This window comes from Coffea arabica, chromosome 2c (assembly GCF_036785885.1).
Source record: "Coffea arabica cultivar ET-39 chromosome 2c, Coffea Arabica ET-39 HiFi, whole genome shotgun sequence".
In the NCBI taxonomy this organism is placed as follows: domain Eukaryota; kingdom Viridiplantae; phylum Streptophyta; class Magnoliopsida; order Gentianales; family Rubiaceae; genus Coffea; species Coffea arabica.
Genome location: NC_092312.1, coordinates 71,564,120 through 71,585,085, shown reverse-complemented (window position 1 = coordinate 71,585,085; position 20,966 = coordinate 71,564,120). Strand labels below are relative to the sequence as shown.

General features: G+C 34.9%; 1 protein-coding gene and 2 non-coding genes across 4 annotated transcripts; all 3 read left to right on the top strand.

Moving 5' to 3' along the window:
- Positions 1 to 861: 861 nt before the first annotated feature.
- On the top strand, positions 862 to 971 carry LOC113728314 (small nucleolar RNA snoR69Y). Its single transcript, XR_003458042.1, has one exon. It is a non-coding gene; the product is annotated as a small nucleolar RNA snoR69Y (small nucleolar RNA).
- Positions 972 to 1,071: 100 nt separating this feature from the next.
- On the top strand, positions 1,072 to 1,158 carry LOC113728317 (small nucleolar RNA snoR53Y). The gene has a single exon (XR_003458045.1). It is a non-coding gene; the product is annotated as a small nucleolar RNA snoR53Y (small nucleolar RNA).
- A 3,853-nt stretch (positions 1,159 to 5,011) lies between these two features.
- On the top strand, positions 5,012 to 11,291 carry LOC113727736 (uncharacterized). Of its 2 annotated transcripts, none has more exons than XM_027252058.2 (8): positions 5,012 to 5,672; positions 5,784 to 5,898; positions 6,179 to 6,559; positions 7,543 to 7,755; positions 9,537 to 10,057; positions 10,140 to 10,264; positions 10,380 to 10,540; positions 10,641 to 11,291. In XM_027252058.2, the coding sequence occupies exons 1-8, from the start codon at positions 5,494 to 5,496 to the stop codon at positions 11,214 to 11,216; spliced, it is 2,271 nt and encodes a 756-aa protein (XP_027107859.1). In that variant the 5' UTR covers positions 5,012 to 5,493; the 3' UTR covers positions 11,217 to 11,291. The 2 variants fall into 2 exon arrangements, with proteins under 2 accessions (XP_027107859.1, XP_027107858.1); XM_027252057.2 differs by having other exon boundaries at positions 5,017 to 5,672; positions 7,486 to 7,755.
- The last annotated feature ends 9,675 nt before the right edge of the window (positions 11,292 to 20,966 follow it).

The window sequence follows — 20,966 nt, the reverse complement described above, 5'->3', positions numbered from 1 at the left end:
AACGAATCGAGCTGCTCTCGAGTCAAACTCGAGTTCGAGTTCGAACTCAGAATATTAAGCTCTGGCTTGGGTATATATATATATATATTTTTTTTTATTTAATAATAAAATTACATATATTATATATATATATTTTTTTTTTATTTTTTATTTTCATAATAAAATTACGTATATATCCTTAATATTTTATTATTTATTAAGAAAAAAATATTATTTTATTTATTTTTTAAAAAATAAAATAATTTTTTTTTTTTCGAGCTCGGGCGCGAAATTTGCCCGCTCGTCGAGCTCGAGTTTGGTAAAATTTAATCGAGACTCGACTCGATTAGCTCAAAACTCGACTCGACTCGACTCGTTTGCAGCCCTATTTTGAACACGATCGTTGAAAGCTTAACAACTTTAGTAGAATTATCAAAATTCAACTCAAATAGTTTACATTTTCTTCTCTCTTTCTTTTTAGTGCAAACAGACACTCCAAATCTTACAAAGGAAAAAAATGGGCTCGGATTACTTCCTAGCCACCAATATAGCGGGTAGTACTGAGATTGAGCCCAGAACACATGGAGACGTATTTGGGCCCAGAGGATTTTCAGTACTTCTGTTGAAGGTTAGCAGGCGGCAACCACGCACAAGCCCACACCAAAACCCTAAAATATAAAATCCTTCGCCATCCCCTTCCAGCTCTCCACTCCTGCCCTCCGCTTTCTTCTCCAGCTTCTGTTTATAGAGCCACCAACGAATGCATCTGTGCTTCACCTGAAGCCTTTTCTTCTTTCTTTTTTCTGTTTCTGCCTTTGTTCTATGTTCCTCCACTGAGGCTTTGCTTTTTTTTTTTTTTTTTTTTTTATATATATGTACATGGAAGAATGCTATGATGATAAATGTTAATCCCAGCTCATTATGAGGCCTTCTGGCTTCCAACTAGAAGGTCCAGGAATGGACTTTTTTCCAACATCTGTCTGAGCTTGAGCTTCTTCAATCCTTTGTTTTAACTTCTTTTTATTTTCCAGGTTGCCCTAGGATCTGGGATTTTCCGTTTTGATGAATTGCAATCTAAACAACTGGGCTTTTGTTCCCTGTGATGTTCTTATCCAAACCATGCTAATTCTGAATCATTTTTTGATTGAAATTTGTAAATTATCATTTTCTGAGGGAACAGGAATAGCCCTTTTGTTTACTTTCTGTTTCACTTTTTTTTTTTTCCTTTGGGGTCCAATTTTGCTTGAAACATAGATAAGATGATGGGTTTGACACTTGATTTTCTTGAATGCATGATAATTGATCAGAGGGAAATAAGGAAAATTGGTGTACAATGAGATATCTTCCAGTACCAATTCTGTTCTTTTACCTGCGCATTGACTTGGTATTCTCCATGGCATTTAGTGTAAAGTTGTATAAAGTTGAGTTAACCTTTGATGGGGCAAAGGATCAAAAGATGCTCTGGAAATCTCTCTGTCAATATCAACCTTCTAGAGTGACAAGCTTTAGAGTTCCATAAGAGAGAATAATTCCTTTGATTGCTAGGGCGTCTGGTTGAACCTGGTTTCTATCTTGTTTAATTGATGAAATTAGCATTCTTAAATTGATCAGCAAAGAAAGAGCAAGAGTGGGGAAAAACAACATAAATGAAGTCCATGGGCCTCAAGGCACTTTGATTTTGACTTTTTTCTTTCAATCGACACTTTCTACGCCACTGATGAAATCCATGGGTCTCAAGGCTGATTTTTTGTTTTTCAACTACATTATTACTACTGTTACTCCTATACTAGTCTACCTAAGGGAGGGCTCAATGCTACTCTTGTGTTACTCTTACACTAACCTGTCTAAGGGAGGTCTTAATTGGGTCAAATGCAACCGACCGGAAGGGAGCGATGAATAGAACCACTGAGGTCGGGGGTCGGGGATCGAGGGGATAGAATTATTATTGGATCAATTGGATTAGAAGGAATCGATGGAAATAGAACTAACTTAGGTCACGAGGATAGAATTATTATTGGATGTCAAGGATTCAATCCCTCGATCTATACTCAAAGAGAGTTTGGCCAACTACTTTTGGAATTCAATCCCTCGACCTAAAAAGTTTTAATTTTGTCCAGGTCCTTAATGCTGTCTCCTTCAAGTTCAATGAATTATTACTTCTTCATCATTGAATTCCCATTTTGGTATACGCAAAATCAATCTTAAACAGGCATTGTCTGAAAAAAAAAAATGTTTTAAATTGTGGCAACGTCCTTGACGTTTTCTCCTTGTGTAGTTCAATGAATTATTACTTCTCAATCATTGAATATCTATTTTGGTATATGCAAACTCAAGCTCGGATTACATTACTTAATGCAATATTAATTGAAAAATGTTGGTTATCAAGATCAATACGTAATGAGCTTTACCTATCTACTTGTTAGATAAGAAATTGTAACAATCACCTTCAAGGTGTATCATCCAGCTTAAAACGTGCTTAGAGTATCTCTCTTTTTTTTTTTTCTTTAGGGGGATACTTTATTATTATTATTTTTTATAAGTAGGAGATTTTCTGTCATAAGGCAGGAGGGAATCAGTTCCAAAATTTTCACTTTTGTTTTTTTTTTCGACAGAGGGTGTCCGGGCCTTCAACCCAACGAATCTCCAGCGATCCGAGAGAGGACGTCCCAATCCACTCCGAACGCGTTAATAGCGGGACTCGAACTCTAATGGACATGTCTAAAGGGGAACAATTACACCGGTTGAGCTACTCCGCTGGGGGCTTCCAAAATTTTCACTTGAACTTGGACAATAATGAATGTTCTCATCTGAATTGATGAAATACTGATTGATTGATTATGTGTATTTTATCATCTCCAAATATTAATAATGTGGATTCATACAACAACATGGAATTATTAAAGTAATCACTACATTTACTGCTATATAATACAGTACTCCTATTAGCTGTAAACAATTCTGGATTTCTGACGTTTGATGAAAGAGATTAGGTATAAGCTTCTTCTGCCTATGAGAAGATGTTGGCAAATTCTTGAACACGATGAGGTTGCCTTACTGCATGTGAAATTATTGTTATCACTAAAGAAAGTGCTTGTAATTTGTGATGACTGACAAGTACTTACGTGACAAATAACAATTAATTTTCTACACTGTCGAATTTGACATTATAATATGCCTTTTTTCTATTATGATTCAGTTAATAAAGTGCCCAATTGCCCCAAACATACCAACTCAAAATTTCTGTCCAAATAATCCCTCTTCAAAAAAAAAAAAATTTTGTGCCAACAGGATATAAAAAGGTGTGCTGCTGCATTCGATTTCACAAAAGAAGGATTGATGGAAGTTGTAGACCTTTCGGGAACATTTGTTTTCTATGATAATGAACTTAACTATATCATGAGTTTTCTTTCTTCAAATGTAACTCTCACTTACACTCCCTCCTCCTTCTATACTATTCAACCCACCTCTACGCTCAATTGCATCATAAGTTAAGTATTTAAACTTTATTTTTGTTTCAATTCCTCCCATCTTATCATTTAATTCAACCCTTTCCTGAAATAGGTATTTACGTTTTGTTTTTGACTGACAGAAAATAACGGGTTTTCAAACGGCTGCTTAATCCAACCTAAGCTCAAAACATTGCAAAATCTATATGGTGCGGAATGTTTTTATATTCTGTAAAGTCAATCTATATGCTTTTCAAAAAAATTTTATATGGAAAATCTAAATTAGGTTGCTGGTTTGCTAACCTAACATTTCTAATGATATGATGCAATGAAAGATGGACACTTTCAACCAAAAGCCAAGCGGAAGGAAGCGAAGAACCACATAATGAGGTAGAGATTTGGACGCAAAAATCATGATCAGACATCACCCCAAATCCATCACTATAGATTTGCCAGTAGTGCTTTGATACCTTGTGCCTAGTGGTGCAATAGCGAAATGAAAAGGATGGGACCAATCAATCGATTCATTTTAGAACTCTGTGTATTCTTCTTGTATCAGTTTTTTGCTGCATCGTCCCACATGTACTCATGCGCCTAATTTCTACATTCTTCATCCAGTCTTGCTTAACTTCCGGTGAATAATTCATTTGGCCTGGTTTGAAGAAGGGACTTACTAAATAGTATCAAATTAGCCTAGTACATTCTTAAGAAGTGTTCATTTACCAAAAAGACAGTTTTTTTTTTTGGTCCATTTACAAAAAGATATTGAAAATCACAACATTTCTAAACGACAGAAACAAATATCAAAAACCCTAAAAATCAAGGAAATTGGTAATTATTTAATTTGTTTCTGTCATTTAAGTCGCATGGCGCTTAATATAAGATTTTTATTTTTTTTATAATATTACAAGAAACCCATAATAATAGACTCACAAATAGTGAACATTACAACTATTACAATTCAATAGCACTAAAACTCTAATTAACAAATGTTAGGATAAGCCAACCATTAGGATCAGTTCAGTGGTGGTCAGGGAGCGAGTCTTCCTCATTGTCAAGTTCCAAAACTCCAATCCTATATTCTATGCCTGGCATTTGGGGTGGAAGGTTTAAACAAAATGCTAAAATACCCATTTTTCATTATTTTTATTAAGTTATAATGCCCCCTTTTCATCATTTTTTTTTGGTAAGTACACATTAAGAGTACACTAATTAATGTAGAGTGAGAATATTGCCTTTATTGTATGTGTTGCCTCGTCAATTATTCCATTTAACGTGATTTGCAACTAGGAGTTTTAACATCTAATTTTTGATGCCACGTTGAATGGGAGATTCAATTGAAAGGGAACACCTCACCTTAGAGTAGGTCAAGAAAAGCAACTATACTTTACCTACAAAAATACATTTATCATCTCATAACGTTGATGGAGGATGCAACACTTGTTACTTCTTTGTTGAATCGTATGAACATTCCACCGAAATTATGCATCATATAATGCTACATGTACAACACACAAGAATGGGGATAATGTTAATTTAACAGATTTGTTGCAATTTTAACATGATTCAATCAATTCTAACGTTAATGTCCATAGCAACTTCTCAACTGCTACTAGATAATTTAATTAAAACATTGCATCATCCAATCATATAATATAATGGGATAATTTTCATTGATACATGCCTCCACTATTTTCATCATCTTTTTTTTTTACGCATACCAAAAGAAAAAAGAAGAAGAAGAAGGAAAGAACAGTGTTACAAAGAATAAGCTTATACTATTATGAAATTTGCACTCCACATTGCACGTTACTAGGAACAGATTGAAATTTACAACCTTTGATGACCCAATTGACTACATCTTGGAACCAATGAATGGTCTTGTCTTTTCTGGTCCCATCAGTAGTACAATCTATAGTTGAATCAAATGTAAATGTACCACGTGCCGAGTTCTTTTACTACTTTTGTGTGCGCTCATGCAGCATGCTTTTCAAGAGGTTGTCATGGATTTGTTGAGTTGAACAAATAGGGTGCTGTGTCCGAAGGCATGTGAAGAATTTGGTAAGCAATGTCAGTTTCAGACGATGTTGGATCAATCAGGAGCCTAAGTCAGATATCGGAGGAGGAAACTGTGAAACTAAGTGTGGATCTTGTAGCTGCTGCAAGGCATAATCTTGGGTTCTTGAGACTGGTGGATGACTCTGACTGGCTTCACCAGAAACCCAGCATTCTTGAATCCATCAGAAGGTACTGATTTCTTGATTTGGGATGATTTATTAGCAGCTAAACTCATCTGGGTGTGGTTTAGTTTAGCAAAAATTATCGTCTGATGGAAATTTTGATGGTTTAAATGTTTAGATATGATCAGCTTTGGATGCCTCTCATCTCTGATCTCACAGTCGGTTCAACTCCTCCTATGGTCCTTCCTCCACTTGATGTTGAATGGATTTGGTTCTGTCACACCTTGAATGCGGTAAGTTTTTATTTAATGGCTTTAGCTGCACCACAAAGATTCAGAATTTTCCCCTTGTGATTGTGAAATTCAAGTTAAGACTAAATGAATGATATTGCTCTTAACAGTCGAGAAAAAAATGCACTAGACAGAGAAGTTCTGAAGCTAAAACCATCAAATTTATGTACTCGATCCAAGTTAAATTTTTTGGGGTTAAATAAAGTTCGATTCTTGATCAAATTGAAGTAAGGTTGCATCGAAGATTATACTGATAATGCTTATTTTCTGAATTCCGTTCCAGGTCAGTTACAGAGAATATTGCAAGTCAAGGTTCTCGAAGTTAATTGGGAAAGCAGCGATCTTTGATGAAGAAAATGAAGAGTATGCACTGAACAGATGCAAAGAAATTTGGGAATACAGATATCCATCCGAGCCTTTTGAGAGTGAATTTGAGTTAAATTTGGAGAAGCCTTGTGTAATAAATGAAGATCTTCTGGATCAAGTGTCGAAGCAGAGATATTTATACACCATATTTAATGAGCCATACAGGTCAGAGGTTGTCTATCTGATTGCAGCAAGACAAAGCTATAAAGGCTTTCTGTACAGTTTGAACAGAATTTCCGAGAGGTGCTCTCTATTGGTGCCCCCTTCAGATGTTCTACTTATGTGGCTGACTCATCAGGTAGGTGACCACATTTATTTTTCATTCTTTGTTTTCCCAGCTTTCTGGTGTACCTACATCTACATGGTTTGCCTGGCAAATGGAAATGGAGCTATTCTGAAATTCATGGTGGTCTTTTGGTTCTAGCAAATATACATTCTTTCTTTTCTTCAGTCTGACTCATACTTCCTCCACAGAAAATCCCTACTTTTTAGGTTTTTGCACTATCAAGCAACAAGTGGTGCTGCAGCCTTTTTCTTTTCCATCCTCCTGCCCTTTTCTAAGTATGTTTTTTTTTTCTTGTTTGGGGTCTGTGGTGGGGCATCACATGAGGGCAAATGAAGCATACTTCTTGATGACTGGGTCAGAAACAGTAGAAGATGGCTTAATATACTGGTTTATGATAATTGTCTAAAAGTTAGTAGACATTACTTTAATATTGTGCTTAAGAGTACTCAAGATAGGCCAATTATGTTGCCTCAGAGTTGGAAGTAATGTTCTGATCACTAAAGTAAATCTCGACATCCAGTACCACAAGTGGAAGATTGACAGTATAGTAAGGATTGGAGCTCCCACCAATCTACCTGTCAATAAGCCTTACTAATTTTTGACGGGTGAATCCATGGCTGGAAAATGTAGCCACACAATTTGAACTGCAGTCTAGATTCATAATGTAGTGAAAACAAGAACATTTTGTACAACCATATACGTCAATGTTTGCATCTGCTGCAAAACACCAAACGTTTCAATCAGCAGTTTGTTGAGCCCCAAACCTGCTATATTGTCTTTAAGCTTACAAGAATGGGTGTCCTAAGATAAGAAGAGAATGTATGCCCTAAACGCTAAACAATAATCTCTCTAGATACGTGAACTCGTGCAAATTTTGATATGTGCTTCACATAATCTATCATATTTTGTTTATTTATTTTTGCCATTCAATTTGTTAGAGCTATCCTACAGTATATGCTCAAGACACTAAGGAGTTGGAAGGGCATATTGAAAAGGTACATGGAGCATGGGATGATGTGAATGTGAAGGAAGGAGCGATAGAAGAAGCGAAAAACATGTGGGAGGAAATATTTGATCGACCATATGAGAAAGCTGGTGGTTCAGCCATTGGGAGGGCTGTTCATGTCAAACCACCTTTTTATTGGGATGCCTCAGATACGGATGTTAATACAAAGTACAGGTCTTTGGCGCCAAGGTTCTTGCTTGAGGTTAGTTCCTTTAGCTTTAGCACTTTGTAACATGGAAAAAGAAAAAGGAAAGATCAAGGAAACTGTGAGTCATGATTTAACATTAACCAAGTTGTTTGAGTGCTTTGTCTAGGATTGGCCCTTTCCATATCACCTTTTCTATTTATTAGTTGGCAGTGTCCATATTAGGTGGTTGATTCTTTCAGTTGGTACTTCTTTAATTAGCAAGTTGGTCTAATAGTGTTGAACATGTAATTAGATTAATATAGCTCCTATAATTAATTATTCCTTCACATGTACATGAAACAAATTTGTACAAGTCAGGTCTAAAGAACATGTGAGTGGTGACATATGATCCACCACGCTCCAGCTTGATCGAACTTTCATTAAGTCTTTAATCACGGTCAAGATATCTGTTCAAGAATTCAATATTTTAAAAGCTAAAAGATTTTATGTGTCATGTGAGACCAACTTGGGATTCAAGAAGGCTTGGGAGTTGGAACCACTCGCTTTTTTTGGGCAGATGCTGCACAGCAGAATTCACTGCATTTGCTCTTGTCTGGTGCAAGGGCAGTTGTCCATTTACCTAGATTTTTCTTCTTGATCCCAAATTTTTCCAGCTTTGACAAATTAAACATATTTTTGGTTTAGGGACAGAAAAGATCCTAGTTCAGTGCCTGGACTAAACCCAGCAACTGAATTTGCATGGGTAACTTGGTTGTTGAAGACTAGCAAATTGTCTGCTTATCAAGTGGTAAAACGTCTAGAAGTTTTAGATGAAATGATTTGATACAACATGTCTACAATAAATGCAACAAATGGTAACTGTAGTCAACTCCTTGACATATATTGACTCTGATAAGTAGGAATTTACAGACATCTAAAAGGAAGTTAGACAACAAAGGTATCTTTGGACTCTTCTTGACCTGATGAAATTCCATTCAAATGAGTCTCACGTACATCTAGCCTTCAAGGTGTATTCACTTGTGGTAGTTCTTCTAGCAACTTGTACATCTTGAGAGAGAATAGGTTTACAGTTACTCTCTGCCTAAGAAAGTACAGTGGCCCTTGTCATTAAGCCTTTCTTTGCCTTACAGAGAATTACCAAGTAGTTTATCATTGGTGTTAGTTGGTGGTTCTTTCCAAATTAGAGATTTGAAATAAATACAAAGGAACACTTTTAGGAAAACCATGTTTTCTTATTTAACTTAGGATCAGCTTGCTAGCTGGACATCATATCCCCTCTTCGAAGTATCTAATTAGGGTGACATCCCAAAATTGGATCTTTTTAATGCAGAAAAAAGCTTGTGATTCTCTAATTGCATTAGGCTTCGAGGATCTCAATGGCACAATTTTGATGTTTGAGATTAATTGCCACTCTAATATATGTAACATCTATAAAGGAACTAATTTTAGCTTCTTCTAGCTTGCTTTTCAGAAACCATTGATGCTGAATGCTCAATTCACTCAAATCTTTTCATTCATCAGCTATTAAGAATCCAAAAGATTTTTATATTTTGCCGTTGATGATTCACTCAATTCACTCAATAGGAAGATGCTGAATGCTCGGTTCACTTAAATCTTGTTCTGATTTGATTCAATGCTTAAAACATAAACAACTGCATGACTGCATAGGAATAGGATGTAATGAGATATGTTAGAGACTGTAAGTGCAATTAATTTTTACAGAAAATATCGTAGAACTTTGTGTTCCGATTTTCTTTCTTGGGTTGGAGGAAGCCCAATGGGGAGTATTGGAAGTTGTGAAAGTCACCTTACTGCTCCAATACCCTGCTGTGCAGTTCTGCATATCCGTGAAGCTAAGTAGAGAGACAAGAGCAATGAAGAGACAGATGTCAAATGAATTTCTACGTCTCCGGATGGCTAGATGCCATAAGGAACTCAAATTAGATAAACCATTGTTAGACTTTAGATCAGAATCATGGCGTAAAGCTTGGCATCTGTACTGTGAGTTTGGCACAAAGGGAGTGATACTTGAACTTCGTCAGAGAGGTGGCCGTTGCTTTAAAGGAAGTAACCTGCAATGTAGCATTACATTTCTTTGGAATGATTTATTGCGTGCACGCTCTCTAACTTGGTCAAAAGAAATTGTTCAAGTAGTTAAAGCAGATGCTTCAATCACTCCACCTGTTCAAGCACCCTACTTGTTGAAATGCGTCCCAGACCGGGTCACAGATGATTCAGGAGCAATGATATCAGATGTAATACTTAGAATGAATGAGTATCGGCCTCAGGCTGGTCGGTGGCTGTCTCGCACTGTCCTTGACCATGCAGGAAGAGAGTGTTTTGTCATCCGAATGAGGTAATTGCTATCGGAAAGAAGTCATTTATTAGTGTCTGCTTTATTCAATATGCTGAGTTTCAAATGATTAAGAATGATCCAGGATGGGAGGAGGATTTTGGAGGAGAGGAGGCGAAACACCTTCAGCTGTTAAATGGGAGGACAGGATCATAGAGATTCGTGAAGGTTCTTGGTCCTACGTTGCTAGTTCGATCGGCAAAGCCCCTGGTATGTGCTTTAATGTAGCTCTTTCTCACTGCTTCCACCTGTTTTGGTTCTTCAGTGATGCTGTTTCCTTCTCAACCTCCGTGCTTATTTTACATGCAATTGTCATCTAGTGCAGAGAAAGTTGTAGGCACTGCAACACCTCAAGAACCACCTGAGGAGTGGCAAGCTTCATGGAACATCTCAACAGGAAATGAACTATTAATACGTTGGGCGTCTCCAACATCCAGTTCAGGCTTGAATTTTGTCATAAGAAACAAGGAACCTACTGACAGGATGGTACAGCCCACAGTTTCATTCCCTATTTTTGAAGATCAATTTTCTGAAACATGCATTTATCAAACGATGCAAAATAACAAATCACAACTGTGTATTCTAGGTAAGGTTGCTGAAAGGGAGGAAGATGCAGTATCAAGTCAAGAAGTCATCATCAGCCTCAGACTCTTCTATCTGCAAAAAACCAAACGATACGGATGACGAAGAAGTAGAAGAAGAAGAAGAAGAAGAAGAAGAAGATGGATTTATAACACTGGTCCGGTTCTCAGAGGAGTTGCCAACCGGAAAAGCAACTGCTCTTCTAAATTGGAAGCTACTGGCAGTGGAGGTACTGCCTGAAGAAGATGCAGTTTTTGTACTTCTTATCTGCTTATCACTATCGAGAAGCATATCGGAAATGAAAAAAGAAGACGTGGGAAGCTTGTTAATCAGGAGGAGGATAAAGGAACCAAAGCCTGGAGAAAGAGACTGGGGATCAATAATGCTGCATCCCTCTTCATATTCTCCATCTATTTCTTCACCTTACCTTCAACCCTGGTATTGGAATGCCAAGGCAGTAATGGCTTCCAAAGCGATGGATGATATGACAAGGCCCCCAGCTATGAATCTCAACTATTCACCCGCAGAAGGTGGGGATAAGCTGTACAAGAGAGGCGTCTTTGCCTTGAAAAAACTGTAACAGTTGACATGGAAAATTCATGCCAGGATTTGAAAGGTGATTCAAAGGATTTGAGGACCTTTTTTTCTTTTCTAACTCCTAGTTTTCCCTTAACCAGTACTTCGTTGAGATTTTAGAAATGTTGCCATCACCTTCAGATGGACATTACATAAAACAGTAACCTCGTACGAAGTTCTATTCTGAGAACTCTTCATTGCACCTAATCATGAGATAAATAAATAGAATTTTCCTATTGATGATGCGATTTCTTAATGATAAAAAAATTCTCTAAGAATTTTATCACAGTCAAATCAATAACTTGGCAAGCCTAGTAGACAAATAAAAGGGTTCTCGAGCTCACTAGTTTTATATCAAATACAATTAAGATTTTGGGGTCCTTATTTGTTCAATTAGCAGTACTCCATTGGATAAAGACAAAATTTTTTCTTTTTTGGCGAGTGGATAGTCTTGTATTCAGGATAATTTCTCCCACCTTACCACGCGAATCCAAACCTCCCCGCCTATTAGGTTTGTTAGGCTTAATTCCACTTTTTACTCCCAACTTGTACACTTTTCTCACTTTGCACCCCTAATTCTAATTTTGAACACAATACGCTCTTAACTATTGGATCTATCTCATTTCGGTCCAATTGATAACCCCATCATCAAAATTAACAGAATAAAAGACATTGCACATGACGAGCGAGTATGACTTTTATATCCGTACAAGAATTTGAAAATTTTGTGGAGGGGAAGGCTGGCCCACTTTGACCAAAATGATATGCGCATTGTGACCAAGATGTCGTTTATTTTGTTAATTTTGGTGATGGAGTTATCAATTCGATTGAAATAGGGTAGACTCAAATTCAATAGTTGAGGATGCAATGTGTCCAAAATTAAAATGGGGTGCAAAGTGAAAAAATATACAAGTTAAAGGGTGCAAAGTGGAATTTTAAGCCGGTTTGTCAAGCGGTTAGTCCAAATCTAGATAAAGTTTTTCTAATAGAAACTGGAATTTTTTTTTTTTTTTATCTTTAGCGTTACGGAAATGGATCTGACCTTACCCCGAAATCTTCCTCCTACGACGCCTCGATAAAGCCTAATCTCCAAGCAGCCTTCAAAAATCCAATCCATATAGCTTATGGATGTTATTGGTTTTATGGGCTTTGACCGTTAATTGGACCACAGTCCAAAAACGAGGAGGCATAGATAGAAGTGAGCCTACGCGAAATTAATATATCTAATTGTATTTGGAGTGAAGATTATTTCCAAAAAATCTTTTTTCAATTTTTTTGAACTGTCTTTCTTCATTTCTTAATAATACTTTTTGTGATATGATGTATGATAGATAAAAATATGTATGAAAAAAAATGAAAAGGTAGCTAAAAAATGTATTTAAAAAATAAATTAATTTTTTATGCACTGACGGTGTGGTGATTTTATTACACTAACAGTTTTGAATGTATGTCACATGTGCATGATTTGAAATTCAAATTTGAATTCTTTACGGAAGCAAATTTAGTTCACTTACATATACAATAAGACATATTTCAAGTTTGAACATATATTTGTGTAGAAAAGAAAATTTTCTTCACCATTGGTGTAGGAGGGACTAGTAGGAAAAAGCAAGAATAACTGAGTTAGACTATAAGAGGACCGAACCAAACCTAGGTCCATTTCAAGTGCTTACCCCAGTTATCCATCAACCAAGCTGGACCACTAGAGCCACCAGCTTTTGGCTGGTTGTCACTGCCAATGCATTGAAGGTTAGTGGGGTGTGAGGCAAGGTTTAATTTGCCACTTTAAGAGTGGCTCTGCTTTAAAAAATTCAGTGCACCCGTCTGATCCAATGGTGGTTCAGTCTCATTCGGATTATTCTTGGATCTTTTCAGGTGCTTCCCCTCCCTTTTGTGTAGGAAGCTATTGTATCGATTAAAAAAAAAAAAACAAGCTGGAACACTAGCAACATTTACAGGCAAGAAAAATCGAAATGGGAATTAGATTTGCTAAAACAATAACAACATGAAGGATATTGTAGTATATGTGAAAATTCCAAGGTAGTGCCTTACAAAGTATCCAAGTCCAAAGTGGGCACCTGGATGCTCTCCTTGAAGAACAAGTTGACAAGGTTGGTCACAAATGTTGGACATGATTCCCTTAAATTAGAATAAAGAATCCAAATGTACGGTCCATCGTTACGTATATCATATAAGTTCTATGAATTTGACAAAGTCGAGGCCTCAATATGTGTTCATATCATCACACATCTAGAAATTTCAGCTGAGTTGGCCACTGGGAGGGACATCCTTGAGTTCAGGTCGAGGATTGAATAGGAACGGCAATGGGGCGAGGATGGATCCCATCCCCCACCGCCCACTACATCCCCTCCCTGTCTCGCCCTCCACCCCATCCTTATTCCTTGTCGTTTTCTCGGCAAGGCTAATAAAAATTTATCATATAATTTTATTATAATTAAATTTTAGTAAAAAAATCAAAGACTTAAATATTAATACATCATCAAGTTATTATTTATTGTAATTTTACAATTAAAATATATAAAAATAATTAAATAAAAATTATTTGAATACAATCCAACATTATGAAACAAATACAACTAAAGTAATCGGGTTTTTACTTTTGAGACACAAGTCATTATTGGTTTTTTTTTTGAGAAAAAATGTTATTGTATTAAGTGTAATTAAGAATTTAGTATAAATATATTAGTAAATTTAGTATACCTAATTAATAATTTCTATTAGTAGACATGTATAATTATTAGTATAATTGATAATATCAATTATATTATATATAATAATATAAATTATATAATAAATTATATAATACTTATAACTAATAATATCATTATTATGAATTTGTAATTAATTTTATACACACACATATATATTTAATTTTTTTTAACAGGTACAACAGGGAATGGGGTGGGGGCATACTCTCCCATTCCCCACCCCATTTTTTAATAGGGGAAAAAATTTCCCGTGCCCTAACCCATTAGCCCCCTTGGGGAGCGGATGTCGACCAATTGCCATCCCTAGGAATGAAATCTTTTGTATTTGTATTTTTATTCAAACTTTTTGAAAGACACCTATCGAGTTTAGTGATGGTTTAGTCCTTTCTGATTCTCATAGACTCTTTTGGGTCCACTCCTTTCCTCTTAAAGTAGAAGAGGGGTTGGAGTAAAGAATTCCAATGCATCATTTTTCAAATTTGTTGTGGTGCATTGTTTAATTAGGGCATCTGGAAAATGTTTTTTGGTCTTTGGATTGATGAATATGCGCATTGACTGTTTGTGTTCACCACCATCCATGTGCTGATATACTTTTTTTTTTTTTTTTGTCGCAATGATAGAATTTTTATAATGTAATTTAACCTAGTTTAGAGGAGAGGGAAGGAGACTCGATGTGAGTACAAATTCCATCAAAGATGGCCAATGAATACAATCACATATTGTAATTTTTTGTGAGAGACAAGATTTGAACCCTTGACCTCCCGCATCATCATGTGCTGATATACAAACCACAAGAGAACATCTGTTAGGAGTTTCGTAATGAATGACAAAACATTTGGTTTGGGGGGGGGAGCTTTGGGTAATTTTTAAGTCTCCTCAGGAACCACAAGAGTTGCCGGCTTTTGTGGTTTCCTATGAAATTAGGTTTGTAAAATGCCAAAAAGTCAATTCTGGCTTTGGAAAAAAAGACAACAGCCTGTACCGGGTTGAATGATGTCTCTTTAGGTCTTAGCAGCAGCTCGCCTGCTTAGGTTATTATCCCACGTCGAAGGTTTTGGGGGGGGGGGGCTTTGGGTAGTTTACAAGTCTCCTCAGGAACCACAAGAGTTGCCGGCTTTTGTGATTTCCTGTGGAATTAGGTTTGTAAAATACCAAAAAGTCAATTATGGCTTTGGAAAAAAAGACAAGTCGAAAGCTTCTCTGGATCACTCAATGTTATACTTACCTTATGCGGGTCAAAGATCATTGTCGAATTGTATTGTATCATTTCCCCCACCACAACTTTTTTTTTAAAAAAAAAGATGTCTAAATTAGAATTAGATAGGTTCAAAAATCGTGGCCACTATATAAGATTTTGATGTATCATTATCAAAAAAAAAAAAAAAAAGATTTTGATGTAGGGCTATGAATATTAAGTTCAAGGAATATGGTCACCAGTTTACATCGATGCTTCAAAATTGTCGTCCATTAAAAAGAATGATTGTATTTTTTTAATAAAAAGCAAAATTTATTAATCAATTGTTGAAAATCGTCTAACACAATTTGATTTACATTGTTACAACAAACATGTACTGGAAATAATTGATCATATTTGCAATTTAACTGATATACAACAAATTTTAAAATTTTTTGAATAGATCTAAAATATACAGAAAATTTTCAAGTTGTCTACTAACAAAATAAATCACTGCAATTCCCTTCCGTCCATATCACAATCACTAGATCTTCTAATCAATGATTTTAGATTTCAATAATGATGATGAGATTTGTTGAGAAAGATCCAGTATTTAAAAAAATAAAATAAAATCTGGCAACAAGATCCAAAATAAACCATTAAGATAAACATAAAATTCTCGCTAGAAATCCTTAGGAGAAACAGAGAGCTCTCACAAAGAAAATTTAGGAGAGGTTTATTAAAAATTAAAATAAAACGAAATCTATGGAAGAGAGACCATGGTAATCTCCTTCCGAATGAGGATGACCTTCCGAAAAAAGGGAAGAGAAGGAGAATGTTTCCAAAAATACTTATTAGTTCTCATTCATGAGTTAAGAAAGAATGGCAGTAAGTTGAATTCATGAGTTTAATGTACAGAGGCTTTTGAAGGACATATAGCAAGATAATGAGGCAGCCAAAGGGCCGCAAAAAAACTTGTCATTGGAGAACTACAAAACCAATAAATAGTTCATTATGATTAGCAGGTTTGTATTGTATTAGTCCAAGATTACATAATTGGTCTCTCACCCATTTCAAATGCTTGGCGAATTTGGGTTTGCTTTGAAAAGTGAAATCAATTAGTGGAAAATGATGTTAGATTTTGAAATTCGTAATTTGCATAGCTATTTATCACTAATAGTTGTGTTAATATATTTTGAAATTCGCTAATTACTTTTTAAGTCCCAGATTTGAGCAAAGTACCCCATAGCAATTAACGATAAGGACACTGGACATTCATGAAGCAGTGACTCGATTATCATTTGTTGGTTAGTTTAATTTAAAGCCTTAAAAGACAACATTCCACAAAGTATTCAGCAACTAGAAAGTTCTTTAATGTTGTAGGTCAGATTGTCCTAAACCACTTCCTGTACAATAATTGTGGGATTCCCAGTCCCATTTGAGTAGCCCCAAAACCCCACAAACAAAGGCTATTACTTTTGTCCTTGCCCCCTTAAAAAACAAGAAAGAAAGTAAGAGAAAATTAAAAAGAACCCAGTTTGCCACTTATAGTTTTGATTAATTAATTAAGAGTAAATCTTATATATATTGAAAATATATACACTGTTATAGTTGGATGTATGACACATATACAAATTTTGAGTTTCAAATTTAAACTCGAATTATGTATCATACATCCAATGATAAAAGCGTACACTGTTAGTGTATAAAAAATTAATCCATTAATTAATCCGTACTCAATCAAAGATGATTTTTATTCATAAAAGAACCTTTCTAGAAAGTAGAAACCTATCCAAATAATTGATACCCACACTTGCAGTTTTGTGAAGTGATTTTTTTAGCGGAGATCAATGAAAATCATTAACATACTTAAATTACACCTAATTTAGTGTATGAATATATATAATTACAATTATTGCAACTCTGACATTTTGTTACTTTTCCAACTTAATTACATTTTTTAAATAAACTAAAACCTGAAACGCCCTTAACGAGTGTCAAATTGTTAATGCATTAACACCACCTAGTAACCTACTATTAAACTCATTGACATAATGTAGTAACTTTCAGTTCAGACACTTATAAGTTCCATAATAACTTGATACATGATTTCCAAAGCCATGTTGCAATCTAGCTAAAAGAATAGTACTTCATCTTCTTTCAACAAAATAGTTGTCCTGCTGAGGGGCCAAAAAATCATGTCACTCTCTTGGCAATGCGTTACATGATTGTTCAATGTAAGCAAACCCTTTATAGGGAAGGAAAAAAAACTGAAATTAATGACTGAACTTTTTCTGTATCCTTATACTATATAATAATGAGTTGTGGTTAAAGAGGGTTTGAATTTCAACCGCATAGATAGGGGTTTTTTGGGAATGCGGAATATTGTATAGTTTTTTTTTTAAGTTTTTGATACAACTGAGAGCAGTATATGTTTAGGTATATTTACTAAAATGCCCTCATTTTGGTACATTTAAAGTTTTGATTTATGTAGACATCTAGGTATTTCTAAAATATGGAATTATTTTGCAAGCGTTTTTGTATAGAGTACAACTCATATAAACTTATGTGTTCGTATAATTATTGAAATGGTGTTATAGACATATTTAATTGAAATGTGGCTTTTACTGTGCAATTAATACAAAAATGTATTAACACGTTGCTATAATTAGCCGTTGGAGGGTATTCCTTTGTCTGAAATAACTTGTGTCTTCTTTTGAGCGATTTTCAACTCATATCTGTAAGATTCTTTTGGAAATGGTAAAATTATAAAAGTATTGATAAAATAAAGTGTACAAGTGTGTGCTATAATTAGAATGTACTATTATTAGTTTTGTCATATTTGATGACTATTTTTTTCCAAAATGTACTATTATTTTCCAGTGAAAAGTTCTCTTTAACTATAGGCACCAAATACCTGCGCGATGCGCATGCACTCCTCCTCTAGTAGCTGCAAGTGATTGGATAGACATTTTTGTTCAAATTAAATCCAAAGTAATTATAAGGTCGAGAAAACACATATGATCTCTTGGCCTAAACATGCCTGCCAAATTAATGTTTGTATTTCTAGTTATAATATTTGTTTGCATCACAGATACATTTTCTAATCACTTTATTTTATTGCTCAAATCTGACCCCAGTTCTCCATCAACCAAACTAGACCACTACCACCATTTACAGATAACGAAAATGAGAGATACTTTTGGCAAAACAATACAACACGAAGGCTATCGTAGCATATAAAATTCCTTGGTAGTGCATTACAAGGTACCCAAGGTCCAAAGTGGGCACTTTGATGCTCTCCTTGAAGAACAAGTTGATAAGGTTGGTCACAAATATTGGACATGATTCCCTCAAATTCGAATAAAGAATTCAAGCCTTTGGCAATAGTCTCAGTGTTTCCCCTCCCCCATTCCCTCTCTCCCACATTGATTATGAGTGGTGTGTGTGTACTACTTAAGATTCTCAGTGTAATCTGAAAGTCGGCATGTCTTTTGGGTTAGGCTATGAGTTTCTCTTAAGTAGTGTGTAGGTGTGTGTTATTTATGATTGTTGGTGAATAAAGAATTCAAGTGTACGGTCGATCATACAGGTTCCATGAATTTGACAAAGTTGAGACATCAAATATGTGCTCATATCATCACACATTTACAGCTTATTTTTCAACGTTGCAGTGCATATTTAATTATTAGGGCGTCTGGCAACTGTTTCTTCTTTCTTTGGGTCGATGAATCTGCCTGCGCATTGAATTTCTTTGTTCACCGCCAACCCTGTGCTGAAACAGGCCACAGGAAAACATATATTATTATTATTAGTTTACAAAGTCTTGAAAAGATGATGAATGGCAAAACATTTGACTGCGAAAAAGTCGAAAACTTCTCAAAAACCCTCGTGTTATACCTTATACGTGTCAAGGATCATTGTAGAATTGTATAACACCATTTTCGCCACCATAAATCTTTTGATTATTAAGATATCTACATTATTAGATAGGTTCAAAAAAATATTTTGTGTGACTAAGATATAAAGTTTTGATGTTTAGTTGCAAGGAATATGGCCAGCAGTTTATGTGGGTGTTTCAAGACTGTCGTCGATCAAGAAAGAATTTTTGTTGAATTTAAATTCTTGATGAGTACAATGGACATGGACTCGAGCTTTTCAAGTACTTAGCTGCATTAGTATAGGCAAGATAATGAGGGAACCAAAGGGAAAAGACCTTATTATTGAAAAACTACCAAAACGAATGAACAGTTTATTGTGATCACCGCAGGTTTGTATTGTATAAGTTTAAGATTACATTATTGGTCTCTCGCCCATTTCAAATGCCTGGCCAATTTTGGTATGCTTTGAAAAATGAAATCAATCAATGGAAAATGGTAAAGAAGAAGGAAAAAAGATTGTGAAAACTTGTTCTGTATTTCACGCATGTTGCAATGGTATTTTTTTAATAAATTAGAAGTCAAAATATTATTAATAAAGTAGTTGTAAATAGTCCAGCACGATTTGCTTGACAAACTATTTGTTTGACAGAAAAAAAAAACTACGCCAGTGGCAGAAAATATATAAAACATATCACAGGTATATCTGATCTGAAAAATTATACTAAGATTTAATAGAGTTACGAAATAAGAAGGATTGCATTGTAAATCACAAACCATGAGATCTGACCAATTGTGCGAGTTGTTCTATAAATATCTGTATATATTTATTTCGTCAGATTTGCTATCCAACCGATTCAAGTTCAAAAATGATACTAAGATTTGACGAGAATTTCATTTTTTCAAAAATAAGTTTTTCAAATACAATACTACAGTAATACACAATAACTCAAAAAACATCCCATCCATACAATATATCAAATTTCGTACACACTGCTACAGTAAAATTTTTCAAAAACACCATAAAAAATAACTAATCCAAATGGACCGATTAATAATAGATAGATCTGAAAAAATTATTAGATTTGAGAAAAATAATAGAAAACTAAATAAAACTCCTACTAGAATGACTTGAGAGATAATAAGACTCTCATTAATAAAATGTTAGGAGAGAGAAAACTTTAGACAAATCATTCAAATGGCAACTATCATTTAGACAAATCCATTTAGACGATCATTCAAATGGCAACTATCATAATTTACCATTATCCAATTATCTCTAATTGATACGCACTTTGAATTTAAAAAAACAAAAAATGATATTTACAACAACACTCCAACAACAAAATGACGTTAAACTACTCTGTGTTTGTTTTTTATATTTAACTGCGAATTTTGGTATTTGAAAGATTAAGGATTTTTTATGCATCAGTTGCAGAAGTAAATTATAAAAAAAAAAAAAAAACATTTGGACAGTCTCAATGTTGTTTCTTCCATTATGGAGGCGGTAATTATTTAATAGTGAAAACTGTCCAAGAAGACTTCACACAAAAAATAATTTATTATACTCTTTATTGCTTTTTTTTTCCCAGTTACGTATTTTGCATTGCATTTTATCACAAATAGTTTTGTATTAATATACTTTGAAATTCGCTAATAACTTTCAAGTCCAACATTTGAACAAAGTGCCCCATAGCAATTAATGATAAGGACAGTCATTAATCAGCCACTTGATTATCATTTGTCTGTTGGTTAGTTTTAATTAAAAAGCATTAAAGACAGCGTAACAGAAACATAAAACTATTCTGCAAATGGAAATTTCTTTAACGTTGTCGGTCAGATTGTCCTAAACCACTTCCTATTACAATAATAGCGGGTTTCCCTTTCAAGAAGACCCGACCCCATTAAACGATCCGTGTCCCCTTAACAAAAAAAAATATATATATAATGAAAAAAAAAAAAAAAAAGAGGAG